Source organism: Helicoverpa armigera, chromosome 1, assembly GCF_030705265.1.
Source record: "Helicoverpa armigera isolate CAAS_96S chromosome 1, ASM3070526v1, whole genome shotgun sequence".
Lineage (NCBI taxonomy): Eukaryota > Metazoa > Arthropoda > Insecta > Lepidoptera > Noctuidae > Helicoverpa > Helicoverpa armigera.
In genome coordinates this window covers 12,017,182-12,033,245 of record NC_087120.1, presented here as the reverse complement: position 1 = coordinate 12,033,245, position 16,064 = coordinate 12,017,182, and the positions used below count along the sequence as shown (strand labels likewise).

The following is a 16,064-nucleotide window of genomic DNA, read 5'->3' as shown; positions in this document are numbered from 1 at the left end:
CTTCGTTGTCAATTCACCACATTATAATACAATTATAAATAGAAAAACATAGTCACTCACTGTATTATATTGCCAGTACTTCTCATTGATAATAACTTCTTATTCTTTACTGTCATTATACGTGAGAAAATAATATAGAAACACTATTATATCAGCTGTATACGACATTGTTAAAGTTGCGATGGCCGTGCGTCGGTGAAATTTTATAGTTTAATAGCATAAAAACTAGTATTGTGAGTTGTATGGTGTCTTACATTGTTAACGTAAGAGTTTCCGCGTTTTCCTCGGCTCTTGTTAGGTTCGGTTTCCTTTCGTCATAATATGAGTATAGATATTATTGTAATAGTATATATGGTTCTTTGTTCAATCAGTCAAAACCGTAAGGCGTTAGCGAGGTTTGAGGGTAGTAGTATTCAAGCGATTCTACGTAACATGGAAGAAAGTACAGTTAGCATCATTTAATACTTTAATCTTCACATTTTTGATTATCTTTCGCTGTTCTTTTACAAGAAGCAACTGCGTAGTGATAACTTAGGGCAAGCAAACGCATTCGCCACAAATTCCTAACAGTCGCTTATGTAGAAAATACTAATTGAATCTGTTCAATCTACGAAAGTAATTTCAGTCGTCAGAAACGGCTATTGTATAGGTATTTTACTGTTTATAAAGTAATCATGAAAATGTTTTATAGTATATTATGTCTGTAAGTATTTTATTGGTCATAAAATTATAGAAAAATGGTAGAAGTATCGTTAGGGCTTTAATGGTTCGACGGAGAAAATAATACGTTGCATGACTGCTGCATCATAGTGATATGGATTTTTGTATGAAAGTTTGTGTTGTTCCCCACTATGTCAGATTACCACGGTCATAGCACACGCAAGCTGAAGTCACCCACGTGGACGCAGACGCAGCTGCAAGAAGCCATCCAAGCCGTCGTCACCCAGAGAATGAGGTTCACTCAGGCTGCCACGCACTACGGCATTCCTAAAGGAACACTGTACGACAATATATTGGGAAAATCTAAACGCATGGCTGTCTTAGACGAAACTTGCCTCTCAGCCAGCGAAGAACGAACCGTGTTAGACTTCTGCTGCGAAACCAACGTCTCACCATACAATAGAAGAACTAAAAAATCTTTAAAAGAAATCCTCCCTTACGTGGAGAAATTGAGAAAGATAAGAGATCCAGGGTTTTCGTTCATAGGTCTGACAGGGTTCAGATGGTGGTGGGCCTTTTGTAAGAAGCACTCTATAGTGTCGCTTTACTACGAAGGGTCACTAAAAAGTAAAAATCCAAAAGTTAAGACTGAATTTAATGCGGACGACGAATCGTAAAGTTTGAATCTAGAGCGACAAGTGGTGCCATCTGTATTTCTGCGACGACACAATTCCACTTCACCCGCAAAAGACCGTAACATTAACCCACTTCAAGATCTTTATATAGGAAGGATTAAAATTTAAACTTGAGTCAATATTTTTTTACGTATTTCATTACCAAGATAAGTACAGTTTTCGTCAAAAGAAATAATTTAGTTTAAAACGAGTGAGTGCTTAACTTTATTAGCGTTAAGTGGCTGCATAACGTGTAAACATTAATATTTAAACGTTGACAGCTACTTCGACTCGTCGATATTTACACGCTGTATATAATTATAATATATTTTGTCGTAAATAAAGTCCATATCAGGAACCAGTATCTACTTTTTTGTCGCATTTTCCTTACTCAGTAACATTGTTCAACATTATTCGCTCAAAAATCTCTAATTTAAGGTCGTTATACAGAAATTAAGTCGGTTAATAGTGAAAATGAATCCCAATTCATTATTCATTTTGATTAAGAAACACTTTGTATTCCGTTAAACGACAGGTGTGTCGTGGGTAGTTATTAAAATTTTAACAAGCGTAATAGCGACGACATATTTTTGCTCCTTTTCATGCAATTTTATCTTAATTATTACATCGCCGAAATTGAGTTGTAATTGATCTTTTCTATAAATATTTTTTTACGGACTTTGGTGGGTGAAGCGGGGTTTGGCGCCAAACCGCGTTTTGGCACAATTTGATGAGATAAAAGTTGATATCAATGCAATGAGCAGTAACAGGTTGGCAGCTTCATGTCTCTCGGCTCTCCATGGTGACACGCGAAACACTAAAGAGTGCTGCACGCGATTCAAACTTTTAGACTTAGGTATAAAATATAAGGAAGAAGTGCCTTAAAAATGAAGTCAGAATTTGACTGAAGCGTCTCTGAGACGGGTTATGCAAGAGATAAAAACTTTTATACTGTACAACTAATCTATGGTTTTCTACTAAATTCCATCACAGAATTCAGGACATTTTGTCCGTTTGTGTCAATTCACGTGTTATATATTAATACTTTAGTAGTTTAAGTCGTCACATTGCCATATTAATAGTAATAAGTAACAACTACGAGTAGTATAATAAGTAGTATAAATGTTACTTAATTAAGCTTAATTACTTTTAACAGCCCCCACCTGTGTAAGGAATTTACACTTATTTTATATTTTTCTTTATATATTTTGAACATTATTTAGAACTTAAGACTGAGTACTCAGTAGATATGATAATTATAGATATGAAAAGTACTTGTAATGATTTTTATCATATCAGTATAAACATATATAATTTGCTGTAAATACATTTTCTCTTTATAGAATAAAAACTTTAGTTTATTTTTCTATTTTGTGTTAAGAACCACAACGTTATTTTATTTACTTTTTCGGCTCAGGAATAGAAAAAAGACTGCCATTTATTTTAATTATAATTCAATTTAAAATAAAAGAGAAACTGTTTTTTTAAGAGAAAGTTTTTTTTGTACTTGACATATTTTTAGTAAATTGATATCAATTATTATTGTCCATTTAAATATAAGTAGTCTGATATAACTTAAGTCTGTATTTCACTTCTAGATAGATCTAGGAAAAATGTCTTGTGATAATTAGCAATTTAAGTTCGACAATTTATGTACATATCGGATATGTAAAACTTAGATAATTTTTTTTTTGATATTAACATGAGTATAGGTAGATAACGACTCGCGTTCACTTATAAAAATCCGTTGATAGGTATATGGATTATTAATAGTTATCACATTAGTACATTGTTAACAGAAATACAACGTAACATTAATACAAGAACAGATAATATACCTGTTATGTTTGTATCAGAATATTTTATAAACACATGAATAATTAAGACGTTTTGACATTTAACCGAAGAACCTTAAATGGTATGTCAACGGCGAGACATAGTGTGTAATTTTCCATTAAAAATAATGGTTATAACAGCTAAGAACGAGGTAATATATTTTTAAGCCTCAATTTTCAGACATCAATCAAATGATACTGTCTTTACACTGACAGGTTCATATAATTTACCAATTGTCGGCTCACCGGTTATATTGTAGACCCATTTAGATGCCCGACAGTGTAACCTAAGATTGGAATAAATACAAATAAAATATAATTATTATATATTTATGGACACGCAATTAATGGTTACTTTGAAAATGTTATTCTGTCTATAACTTATTTTTAACTAAGGCCTAATATAGTGTAAGTGTATCCAACAAAGTGTTTTACAGGCTCATAATAGACCTTTGTTATCAAACAAGAGGTGCATATCCATAATCCATTATGGGGTCCTTCGTATACTGCATGGCCTTTTAATACAAGCGACAAACTAGCGTGTGCAAAGGCTCAATGGACGTGCAGACATCCACTTAAACGATATATATGTAGTTAACAGCTTTGTTCTTAGTCCGTGCAAGTGACATAGGGGTTTACTCTATACCTTCCCAGTGCGTGACGAGAGGTGACACAGTTGTAAAACGTCACTACAGCCAACGTCAAAAATAGCCATTTAGTTTCAAGTATTGATGAAAAATTGCGCACTATATCTGCCGTATTATATTAGGTTGATTGTTTGCTCAAAATATAAGAATAAGATTTTTTTGTTTAAAGAAAATTATATGTTTAACTAAAAACGAGAACGATATCTGTCGTCACATATCAGCCATAAGCTGTTGTTAAACGATCAATTATTTTTACAAGATTTGCAAAGATAACGCAAAATCATATAGAGTTTCACATGGAAACTGTGAATATAGTAAAAATCCATTAAAACAGGTACCGCGATATTTTAATTACTTACATCAAAAATTAATTCAGATTTTTTTTGGACCGTTATTAAAATGCAAAGTTTATTATTTTCTTCCACGGCTCCGTAGTTATTCAATAAAAAATACAGTTTCTTTGTGAAAACTTTATTTAGTTCTCTATTAAAATAGTTGGAATGTAAAGCCGGACTGAGCTCGCGTTTTTGCTCTTCACTTTACTAAGTTTATGGGACGAGCTACTCAGTAAGCGGAGATATCATTAATTAATAAACATTTTAGAAGTAATGCGTTCTGCCAGTTCTGCTTATAATGCGATGCGTTGCATAACATACATACATTTGTGATATTTTAAGCTATCTAGTTAATTTAGATATTTTTTCTTCGGCATTTGGATTTAGTTTATTTATTTGTTTAAAAGGGCGGTCTAGCAGAAATTGCATCATATTTAGTAACAACAGCTAACAAAACAACAAAAAGGTCAGATGAGTTGGCTAAAGTAAAATAATTTCATCTTAGTGACACTAAAAAGATTTTTCTCGTACGACTATTGGACAGAGATAAATGTATCTAGGTATATGTTTGTAATAGCAAGCAAGTTTGCAACATTTGTATATTCGTCATAATTACTGAATGCCACTCTGGCAGGAAACAGTACAATGTTTTTACTGTATAAATATTTTTCATTGAAATACACAATTATGTTTTATCGCTAAATATAAATTAAACGCACGCTCGCATTCTCACTTTTTCTTGCATTGTTACTCACCCACCTGCGCGGGAGTGACTGGACAGTGCATCGCTCTAGTATGTTTAAGCACAGTTGTCTACACTGAGCGAGAAAAAAAATAGTTTAAAACCTCAAATATTTTGTGACTTATTGACAAATACTCAAATGAGAAAATTTTGTATTAATAAAAATGTTATAAATACATAAATATAATATAATAATTAAAAAAAAATAACTGGTACCTGTACCTCGTCAATTTTATAGTAATTTACGAGGTGCACAGTGGTTATTTAAGTTTTGAAAATGACTGGTAATCAAATGTTGCAAAAAATATTATGACATTTCTTCATAATAATAAGTTCACACAGTTTTGTTTCATTTTCAGTTTTTCGGACTATATTACGGTGTATATATTTTTTTTTAGTTATACTAACTAGTGATTATCGTCAATTTGATTGCATTTAATTTGACTTAAATATGTTACAAAAATGTACAATTGCTATACATATAAAAAGGCAAATATTATTGTGCTTATAATTTAAAACTTTAATTTTGCATTTTAAGTTTAGCCCTTTTATTTATAAAAATTCTTGGCATTTATTAATAAGTTCTGTCTCTATGGTTTCCATAGCAAAGAAGTAAGATAACCTATTATTTTTTTGAAGCATTAGTTTATAAATAAAGGGGAAATAATACTATAATTTAAGAAAAATGTTGCATTCCTTTCTTCATTAGTTACGCCTATTTTCACTAACAGCAAAAACGTCCGTTTTTTAAACAACTATTTACCTTAGAAACTTGGACATGTTTTAAGAAAACTGCCGTTTTTATTGTAAGTGTATTGGGCTTTAGTATGCTAAGTATGACCTAAAAGATGGTACAGCGATCACTCGTTGCTTGTAAAGACTGTTTTCTATATAAAAAAAACTATTTCGTATCATTTGTTGTTTTATTTCGTGTGCTGCTAATATTTTTGTTTTTGCTTTAGTAACAGGTTACCTCAAGGTCAGTATGTAGTGTGATTTTTATTATTTATTTTTTATACTTTTTTGCTGGGGTGTATTTTATCTTTTCACCCCTTTTATGAATGCACCAATATGTTTTATTGAAATCAGCAAAAGCTTCCTACTATCCTACTAATATTATAAATGTGAAAGTTTGTGAGAATGTATGGATGTATGTTTGTTATTCTTTCCAGCAAAAACGGCTGGACCGATTTGGTGTGTAGACAGGTGATACCCTGGATTAAAACAGGCTATTAGTTATCAACACACCACGCGGGCGAAGCCGCGCGCGAAAGCTAGTTATTTATAATATACATAATTTTGAATTATATTTTTTTTCGCACATATGTCATCTACTCCCAAAATAGAGTTATACAATGTATGGGTCCGTTGGGTACTGGATACTAGAAACTGGTACCTACTTATTATGTTCATGCACCCACAAATGCTTGTCTAAGCTGGAATTGAACCCACAACCTCCAGCAGGCAGATACACTAATACGCCATGTGATCGTCATTTATTTTTATATACCTATTGATTATTTATAATAATATAGAAACCTATAACGATGATGGTATGACATAGCAATGTAAGCATGATACTGCAATTGCAATAAAACCTATATTGCCGTATATTTCATGTCTCTCATATAAAAATTGAAAAAGTGGCTTGTAAGTAGGTGTTGCTAACTTATACTTAATGCAATAAGGAATGATCAGGGAAGTCAATTTTAGTTTATACGGGACTCCTTAAATGGGAGGCAGGTGCTTATTTAAGGGTTCGTACCGCAAATACCGAATTTATAATTGACATACAATATGATCAACTCAAATATAATCCCTTAAATGTAATATTAGTTCATAATTAACCAGCCTATATATAGCTCTTTTGTATTTGACCAAAATTTATTTGAAAATGCCACTCGAAATAATCCCCTGTATTGTGTGTTTTTAACCTAATTATGTATCTATAAAACCCGCCTACGACATTTTTGAATTTGTCTAAATATATGTAGTTGACATATAAAAAATGCAATTTATCGATAGTATTTTGAGCGATTTAATCGATTGCCAAGGGTGATGTTGGTGTTCCCGATATCGCGAAGGGAGTAGTCCCATTATCGATAAACTTCTCGATTTTACTTGCGCCATACTTAAGGTGTTATAGTATGATTATGTTCAATTTTAATTAATTTAGTGTTCCCCATATGATAAAATATTATTGACAAGGCAATATCGCTTTTATTGAATTCATCATTTCATTTTATTGATTTCTCATCAAGAAAAAAATTCCCAATACTTACTGTCCGTGTACAACCAAGAATGTTACGTATTAACACATAACTTTGTTACTTCTACAGATAGCTACCAATACCAACTCCAGTCGATGTGGCAAAAGTGCTGGAACACGCAGACGCTGGTGCACAACCTGAGATTCCGAGAGCGCGGCCCGCTCAAGTCCTGGAGACCAGAGACCATGGCCGAGGCCATCTTCTCCGTGCTGAAGGAAGGACTGTCCTTGTCTCAGGCAGCTCGAAAATACGATATACCCTACCCGACGTTCGTGTTGTACGCGAACCGAGTGCATAACATGCTCGGCCCCAGCGCTGACGGCGGTGCAGGTATGTTAAGCCATTGTTCTATTTCAAAGCTCGGATTACTGGCGAAAGCCCCTTGTAGTCTACAATATTTTTCATAAATCCCACTCAGTTTAATGTTGACCATTACTTTAATTAGAACATTTTCTGCGTTAAGACATTTTTTTACTGCAAGTCGCGTCCGCCAGTCTGATCCCGGCTTAATGAGTGCAGATGTACGCAATTTTATAATGGTGCCACATCTCCACTGTGAATGTTGTCGCAGGCTCATTTATAATTTTGACATTCAACATCGGATACGTTGGACAGTTCAATTCTTAAAAAAACAGAATAACTTCCCTTTAAAATTAGGTAACAGCTTAAAAAACGTAACGATATATTTTTCTTTAATTCTATAATACCTAACCAGTTAGTTTAATAATTATTTGGATTTCAATTAATTGATTTAAACAATTAAGTCAAATTATAAAAAGAAGATGCATTTTTTTCAAAATTCTATCCTAATTCTTTTTTAAAATACCTCATGTATATTTTATTTAAGAAGAAAAATATGAAAATTATTATTTAAATTAATTACTCACCATAGGTAAATTCAGTCATTGATAATTAAACTGTTAACACGGTGGAGGTGGTCTGTATAGGATTGAACGAGTACGACTTTGTCAACGTAATTTTCTTTTATCAGAATATAACTTCTGACATAATATAGAAAAATTGTAAATAACCTGTGATACAACATTTTATAAGGCCGTTTAAGTGATAATTATGATAGGCATAGTTAGAACCATGTATAATTATAAGGTGTGTGCGAAATATAATTATGTATGTAATAAAAATTACCTATGTTCTAGCATTGCGAACTTATCTGCTATGCGAGTGCTGGGAGCAATAGTTGCCTCGTATTATTTAAGACTGTGTGAAACATATGAATATGTATACGTATTTAATATCTATAGTGAGCTGTTTGAAAATAAATGTCAGCCATTTATGGATACGATATACGACACAAGAAAACGTTTTCCAGTTTCTAAATTGAACATTATGTCGACTGACGGATACATACTGAGATTATATTAATGTTTAAATGTTTTGGAAACAGGAATTATTATATATGTATATACATTATTAAATATATTGCAATAAAATACTTTTCTATACTTGCAACTAGTAACGATTTCTCATCAGTCCCTTGTCATTACACTACAATGTTCTTTCCTATTAATAATTAACTAAGGCATACCAGGACTCGTCTACTCAAATATATACATGAATTATTACACCGCTGTAAAAAATAATTTCAGTGGAACTATTGATACTATGTGTTTCTCTAGCCTAAGTTCATATATCAAATGTTTGTTTGATATTCCAAAGGTTCAGATGACGAGCGCTCATGCGCGCTAACCCTGCGTTTAGTTTTAAACAAACCAAATGCGGGGTTTAGAAATAAACATAAAGAAAACTCAGGTTATAACGTACAGTTCAAGAATAATAAATAATGAAAAATAATAGAAGAGCTTTTGACGGTCTTAAAGCCAGCGCTCAAGTGAGAAGTTTCTATACTGCACGGAGACGCACCTTAACGCTAGCAATATTACTGCCGTCATGCTGCGTCGTCCGTCGCAAAATTCGTCATCTGAACTTAGACTCATACTTTATATTATATGTTCAATAAGTAAATTAAGAACAAATAATTTATGCTTTTATGTGCAGGGTTATAGAAATAATAATCTTTTTGTTTTCTTTTTACTCTACGGCACTTCTAAAGAGCTCACAATCGCAAGTAAGTTAGTTAGTCCATTCTTTAAAATTTCATCTCTCAATGTGTCAATTTATTTTCCTTATGTGGTTTAGTTTTCTTGTGTCGTGTTGTTGATTCGGCGGCAGAAAGGTTTTGGAACACACAAAACACTGTTACTTGTGCTTATCTATTGCAATCGCCCTTTGATGTATGACATCGACTTGCGAGCCGCCTCGCGATTAACGCCTTGCATGGTTGATAAGTCATTATTTTATTTTCGAATGAATTGCTTATAGAGTGTTCGAAATAAATATTATTTACAACTTTCGGTGTTTATTATTTCGAATAAGCTATAATTCACAACAAAAACACCAATATACCTTACGTGTTCACGTTTTACTATTATGCGACTTTCCAGATTTAAGACCAAAAGGGAGGGGGCGGCCGCAAAGGATCTTACTGGGCGTTTGGCCTGACGAGCACATTCGCGGCGTTATTCGCGCAGTAGTGTTCAGAGACACCCACGCGCCCTGCGCCACTCAGGCCACAAACCTTAAAGAGATCGAACTGCCGGGCTACCCTGCCATCGCACCGGTCAGTATTCTCATGTTGCGCCAGCCGAAGCACTCTGCGTGACGTCATCCGCCTCACGCACTCTACTCTCGGCATTACTTTACTTCGCAATTTCACGTCCACATGGAAATGCTCTCTCTTGAAAAAAAATTCACTATTTAAGCATGTGAAGTGACGTAAGATTGCGATAAAGACACACTTTTTATGTTGTAACAAATGCATTTTACAATTGTTTTCATCCCATGCCACTGAACCCTTGTTTTCGCAGCTATATGCGAATTTGCCAATGCGATCGTCAATTATTATAATTGGCTCAGCGGTTAGATTTCGCTACGTCATAATTGTGCCGACGTTTATTATATGTTAGACGATTCGAAATATATATTGTAAGCGCCAAACGTTATTGGATAGTTTGATTACCTTGCGATTTGCAGCGTGTCGAGCAAGCATTGTATGAGGAGGAATGCGTGTTTCAGGACGGAGTTGCCGTTCAAAACGCTTACATCGGGTGTGGCAACGGGCGCGAGGGCCGGATGTCACCCAACGCCGCCGCCGCCGCCGCTGTGGCCGCCGTGGCGCACGGCCTGCGCCGGCAGATGTGCAACATGGTGGCGGGCCAGCGGCCCCCGGACCACCCGCCGCACCTGGGCCCGCCCATGCAGAGCTCGCCGCAGCTCACGTCGCCGCTCTCCACCGGCCTGGAGTCCCCGCTGTGCTCGCCCCCGCCGCCCGGCCACGCGCTCGAGCCCGCCAAGCACACCGACCCGTTCCGCCCCTTCGCCTCGCCGACTGATAGCCGCTACAGCGACCGCGACACTTCTTCCGACATCACTCTGATGGGGCCGCCGAAGAACGGCCAGGGCCACGTGAGGAAGGGCTCCGGCCAGGGGTCGTCGCCCTCCGAGCTGGACGCGGCGGACGGGCGCGCGGACATCTGAAGCGAGGCCGCGGGCATGGCGCCGATGCTGCCGCCCATGGGTCTGCCGCCGCCGCCGATACCGATGCCCGCTTATAAGTATTTCGTGCCGAACGGAAACAGCTCCACCTATTATTAAATCCTTACGACGCGAGGTTCCTGACATCTACAGAGCACAGTTACTTCAGACACGCACAACAGTGTCTGGAGTAGCTGAAGTTATCCTTGAGCTCTGTGAACCTCGCCTGATGCATGTGTCTCTCTTTCAAATTAGCCGATATAATCGAAGATATTATGTTTATCACCGCAGTACAGTCAGCATCAATAACAATGGTAAGTTCGGATTTATTGCATTTACACAAAAAGCTTGAAAGCACGTGTTATGGTGCTGACTGTGGATTTGAGTTCAATTATTAAACTGTTTGAGAAGGGAAGTTTCCGAAGCAGCGTTAATACGGTTCGAAAAAGACTTTTTTCTTCTTTGCAAAAGTAAACGAGTACCTAATGCTGTAACGTATTTTTATTGAGAAGTATATTATGTTTTATGCGGGACAGTTGAAACTGCGGTGAATATTAGCATACAAAATATTGACGGTATTAAATGTGTACGACACGGCGGTGTCGTTTAGTTTTTATACCGTCAGGCGTATTGAAGCGACCAGCCGCAAGATGCCAAAATCTTGCGATTCCAAAGGATGTAGTATGGGATTGCTATCAAAGATAAGTTTGTGACGTGTGTGTCGGTATGAGAAGACATTGAGGTTCGTTGCGCCCGTTGCACATTCCAAGGTGTTGTGGAGCTGTTACCACTGAGAGCTTAGAGACGATCACGTGACGGGCTCAACACGGGTCAACTTGTTTTAATCAATATTTCAAATCGGCATTAATTTACGATCATATTTAATAAATTATTGTGGACTCGCTGTGCAATACAATGCTTTGTTATTAGTTGACTTTTGTAACATTATGGATTTATTATAATTTGTATCATTATGTATTGTGTTCCATTGATATATTTTAAGTTTTTCTCTGATATTCTTGGATGGGGTCGGGTGTTGGCCACGCAGTGAGCCGGCACGAACCGCTCCCCGACACTGTTATTATCTAATCTTATGTAGAACTTCGAAATACGTGTAAGCTTAACTAATACATTACAATCTAGATCCATCTGTGAACGTAGGGTTTATCAAAATTTTAAAAAAGTATATTATATATACATATATATGTATACATATATATTCGGCCCGATTCAAAAGACTGTTCGGTATACCTATTCATTATAACTCAGCAAACATATTTAAGAAATGAAAAAAAAAAATGGATTAGTGTTAGATGTAATCTTTTAAAGTATAGATATCCTATAGTTTCATGTCAGGTTGATGTCAATTTTTCTAGTAGCCGTTATATTGTGTGTTGTCGCTTGCGGGATTCCGCACCCAAGCTCATGTTCACTGTTCGTGCAGCGATTCACATACATGTAGAATTAGTGACCGCCAAATGTAATTTAGATGTATCGATAGTCAGTAGTGATTGTTCCAAATGTTAGGCTAAATTAGGCGTTCGCGACGGTGCCCACTTCTAATTGTTAACTCTTTTTTTCTAGCCATGAACACCAAAATCAGAGCTGTCAATATTAAACAACCCCAGAGTTTGACTTCTGGTTAGATATTTATGGCTCTGAGTGTACCTTTCGTTAGTGTGGCAACATTTGTTATAGACTGTGGATTTCAAAATGTACAAAAAATCCATAAACATTTTGAAAATTTCGATACCTATTATTGACGAGATTGATGAAGTCACAATTTTCCGATTTTCCATCCATGACAGCTTTCAAAAAACAACTTGTCAGTTTAACTACAAAATATGTTGCCACATGATAACAGTAGTCTCTTTTCATTTTATTAGAAGTAATAAATAAAAGTAATAGAAGATTTAGTTACATTATTGAGATTGTTTATAAAGCTTATCGATACAAATAGTATTACTTAATTAAGATGATAATATTATTTTATTTAAATGGAGCTTACGGATACAGATGGTTTTACTTTATGTAAGTTTGCGGTGACGCAAGTTTCACACCTCTACTACTTTAGTATAAGTTCGACTTCGAAAACTGGGAAGTACCAATTTGACTGAGTAACGGTGAAGGAAAACATCGTGAGGAAACCTGGACTTTAACAGTCTGAAATCACCAATGCACAGTGAGGTAGCTTGGTGGTACAGTTCGTTCCTATCTATTTAAGACAGACTTTCTTATGCAATCAAATAATCTATAGAATAAATATTTTTTTCTTCTCGCTGCACTTATTTATGAAGACATCTGTTTCGATATTATCCTGTATAAACTCACTTCTCCGAAGCTTCATGTATCTTTTGTTGATATGCGTTAACTGACAGAAGCGTGGCCCGCCGCATTAGTTTTAGATGCACTGAAATCGCCAAGTACTGAATGTTCATCATTCATTTGTCTGCTATACTATCTACGCATAGTTAGTGTTATACATTTCAATTTACTTAGATTAGCTATGTAACTACTCGTAGCGATCTGATCCAGTGTTATTCGACGCTACAGAACTCTCGACATCGCGGTGCCACTGCGCCGTGGAATCGGGCGTTTCACCGTCGCTAGGACTTTAAGGTGTATATGTACAAATTTGTTTTACCAACAACTACTTCCCTGGACGCATAGTTTCGTTTCATAGTTTGGATAAAAAAAAACTAGTGTTACCTTCTTGCCGCAGGGGTATCCACGATTTAGATATTGTTGGCGGAAATTGTTGGCGTTCACGTTTTCACTTGTCGCGTTGTGGGAAGGCTGGGCGGCGAGAGACGCACGCGCCGGCGCGGCTCGGGCGTCTCCCGCGCGGCTCGGCAAGGACTCGTCGCAGAACATGGTGACCATGTTGTATATTTAGTCTCCAAGTGGCCTTGATACTTCATTATTATTTTGGTATTTGGAATATCCGGTTCGGTTAAAGTTTGGAACTAGAATATAAAAAAAGACCAAATTATTAAAATTGAGGGAAAAATTATTACATCTGCAATTCAGATTAATGTTGAAACTATTTGGCTGTCCTTTTGGAAATAAATTTAATCTAGGAAAAAAATTAAAAATTATATACTGGGCCTATAACGTTTCGGACGAATTGCGTAGATTTTGGTAAATTTTACTACGCATATTTTCTATTGTGTAAGTCTAGGCTAATGTGTTCAAAAAAATAAATTTAAATTTAAATTTTTTGAAAGTAGAAAGTGCCTTCCAAATTTTTGACCACAGTAAGTGATGGGGGGGGATGCGGCGATGAGGGGCTGGAGGCGGCGGGCGGCGGCTGCGGGCGACGCGTGCGCACGTCGTGACGTCACCACGAGCGCGCTCTGTCGCCGCCGCCCGCCTCTAGAACGTGCTTAACTATAAAAAAAGTTAGAATAAATAAAAATTCAAAATTATTATATAAAAGATAAATACATATGACTATTATATAGAAAAAAATATACATAAAATTATATATTTGGCCGATGTGGTAATACCCTGACAGGCAAGCGTTAGCGGACTATTCGGTGTCAAAATTATTCCTATTTCTTTATAAACGATGACGAAAATCCATTGAGTAAACAATGCAGACTTGCAAGTGCCATTTGTTTTGAACTGAATCACTTATGGTTCATATTATTTTGTATCACAATGTGGATTTTGTAGTTATAATTAATCATTAATTTATTATATTGGAAAAAGTATACATTTCGGATTACATAAATAAGTACCTATGTGTTATTTTCGTGATAGATAAGTAAAAAACACTTGTAGTAATATAATATACACCTACAGAGGCGGTTTTGGTTGGTTTGTAATTTATATGAATAGATGTTAATTTATGATTTTTATATTAATCTAATCGTTACTGGCGACCATTACAATGTGTTATGCTGCATGACAAACTTTAACTTTTTGTGATATATATTATTTTAAAGGACGATATAGTATACCGATATAATTGCTCTTTTGGATTAATTATTATGAGTATTTATTTCATTTAGCGCAACAGCCGCCGTTGGGCTCAAATTATTGACGTTACTCTCGTAGCATGTTTGTCCATTATAACCAAAAATATTTTACTGTAACAATTCCAGTGTTGAATGTGCGACTGTTTAGTTATTAAGAAACGTTGTCGTTTAGGTATCTAAATGTATCGGAACCTAAGTTTATCTTGCTTTCATATCAGAAAATACAGTGCTTTGAATTTGAACAGCAGTAAGCCCAATTGGATTTGTCACTCCAATATTAAATATGGATTAAATATTAATTTAATCGTCAGCGTCATTAATTTTATATATTTTCTCTAGTATAAAGGTACAGTTATATTTTTAAGTAGTTGCTGATTTATTTGTTTTTTTTATTTATTGAACAAAATAACACTCGACGTAAATTGATGTTTGCTTTTTATTGGGATGACAAACCCGATCAAACAATGTAAACAAATATCATTTATAAATATGTATTTTAATTTGATTACAATATACCAATGAAATCAGACTTTATAAAATTGATTCGTTTGCTGCATCCATAGTTATTGGACTTCACATCGTTTTAAAGTTATTTGAACCTACGTTTTATTTCATACATTTTTCAGATGCTGCGTTTGAACGCACGTCTTATTTTCAGTTACTGTTATGATAATTTTTATTACATTTTCGCTACTGTGTGTTCCTGATTATGGTGTAACCTTGTTTGTATGTAGGTGAACACGTAATTATAATAACATTAAGTACTGTTTAGGCCTGTGCCACGACACTGTATAACCTTAGATCTTGGTAGAGTAATCGTCTCAAGCCCATGTTTATTTTCTTGTTGTTTTGTTATTTTACAACTGGCTAACACCCCTGTGGTACCAGCTAGTTTATTTCCTACTGATTACTTGTTGAAATATTTTCAGTAATTAAGTATTTATTATAATATTTTATTACTTATTAACTGTCGATTTTGTAAATGAATTGTTTTTATACTTATTTTCGTTGTTAATTTTTCATTGCTTTAAACGGTATTTTGTTAAAATTTCGCTTCTATTTTCATAGAAAATAACTTGGCTTGAAGAGCGAGTATTCTAAGTAAACCTATGTGGCACAGCAATATCGATACATTCAGTGTTTATCTTAAGTACAATTTGTGCAAATTGGTGTAATCTTTTAATCAAAGCTGTTTACAAAATATTCGTGTAGTCAATAATCTGATTGAACACAATTCTTTAGTGGCCGTTAATCTGAATAAATTAAATGTAGTATATCTGTCTCAATTAAATTCATTAATTTAAGTTTGTTATTGTCACAGTGTACCGTTGTCTGAATAAATAATATAACATGAAAATAGAGCAAA

The 16,064-nt window shown here is 35.1% G+C and overlaps 1 protein-coding gene across 3 annotated transcripts in view; it reads left to right on the top strand.

Annotated features, from left to right (window-relative positions):
• The window catches only part of LOC110376628 (protein bric-a-brac 1), a 218,187-nt gene extending 202,123 nt beyond the window's left edge, over positions 1 to 16,064 (top strand). For 2 of the 3 annotated variants that reach the window (XM_049837729.2, XM_049837717.2), the window contains 4 exons: positions 7,233 to 7,493; positions 9,235 to 9,249; positions 9,626 to 9,801; positions 10,257 to 16,064. In XM_049837729.2, the coding sequence (XP_049693686.1) occupies positions 7,233 to 7,493; positions 9,235 to 9,249; positions 9,626 to 9,801; positions 10,257 to 10,718 (914 nt within the window). In that variant the 3' untranslated portion in view covers positions 10,719 to 16,064. The remainder of the gene's footprint in view (positions 1 to 7,232; positions 7,494 to 9,234; positions 9,250 to 9,625; positions 9,802 to 10,256) is intronic. The other variant, XM_049837723.2, reaches the window with a different exon arrangement.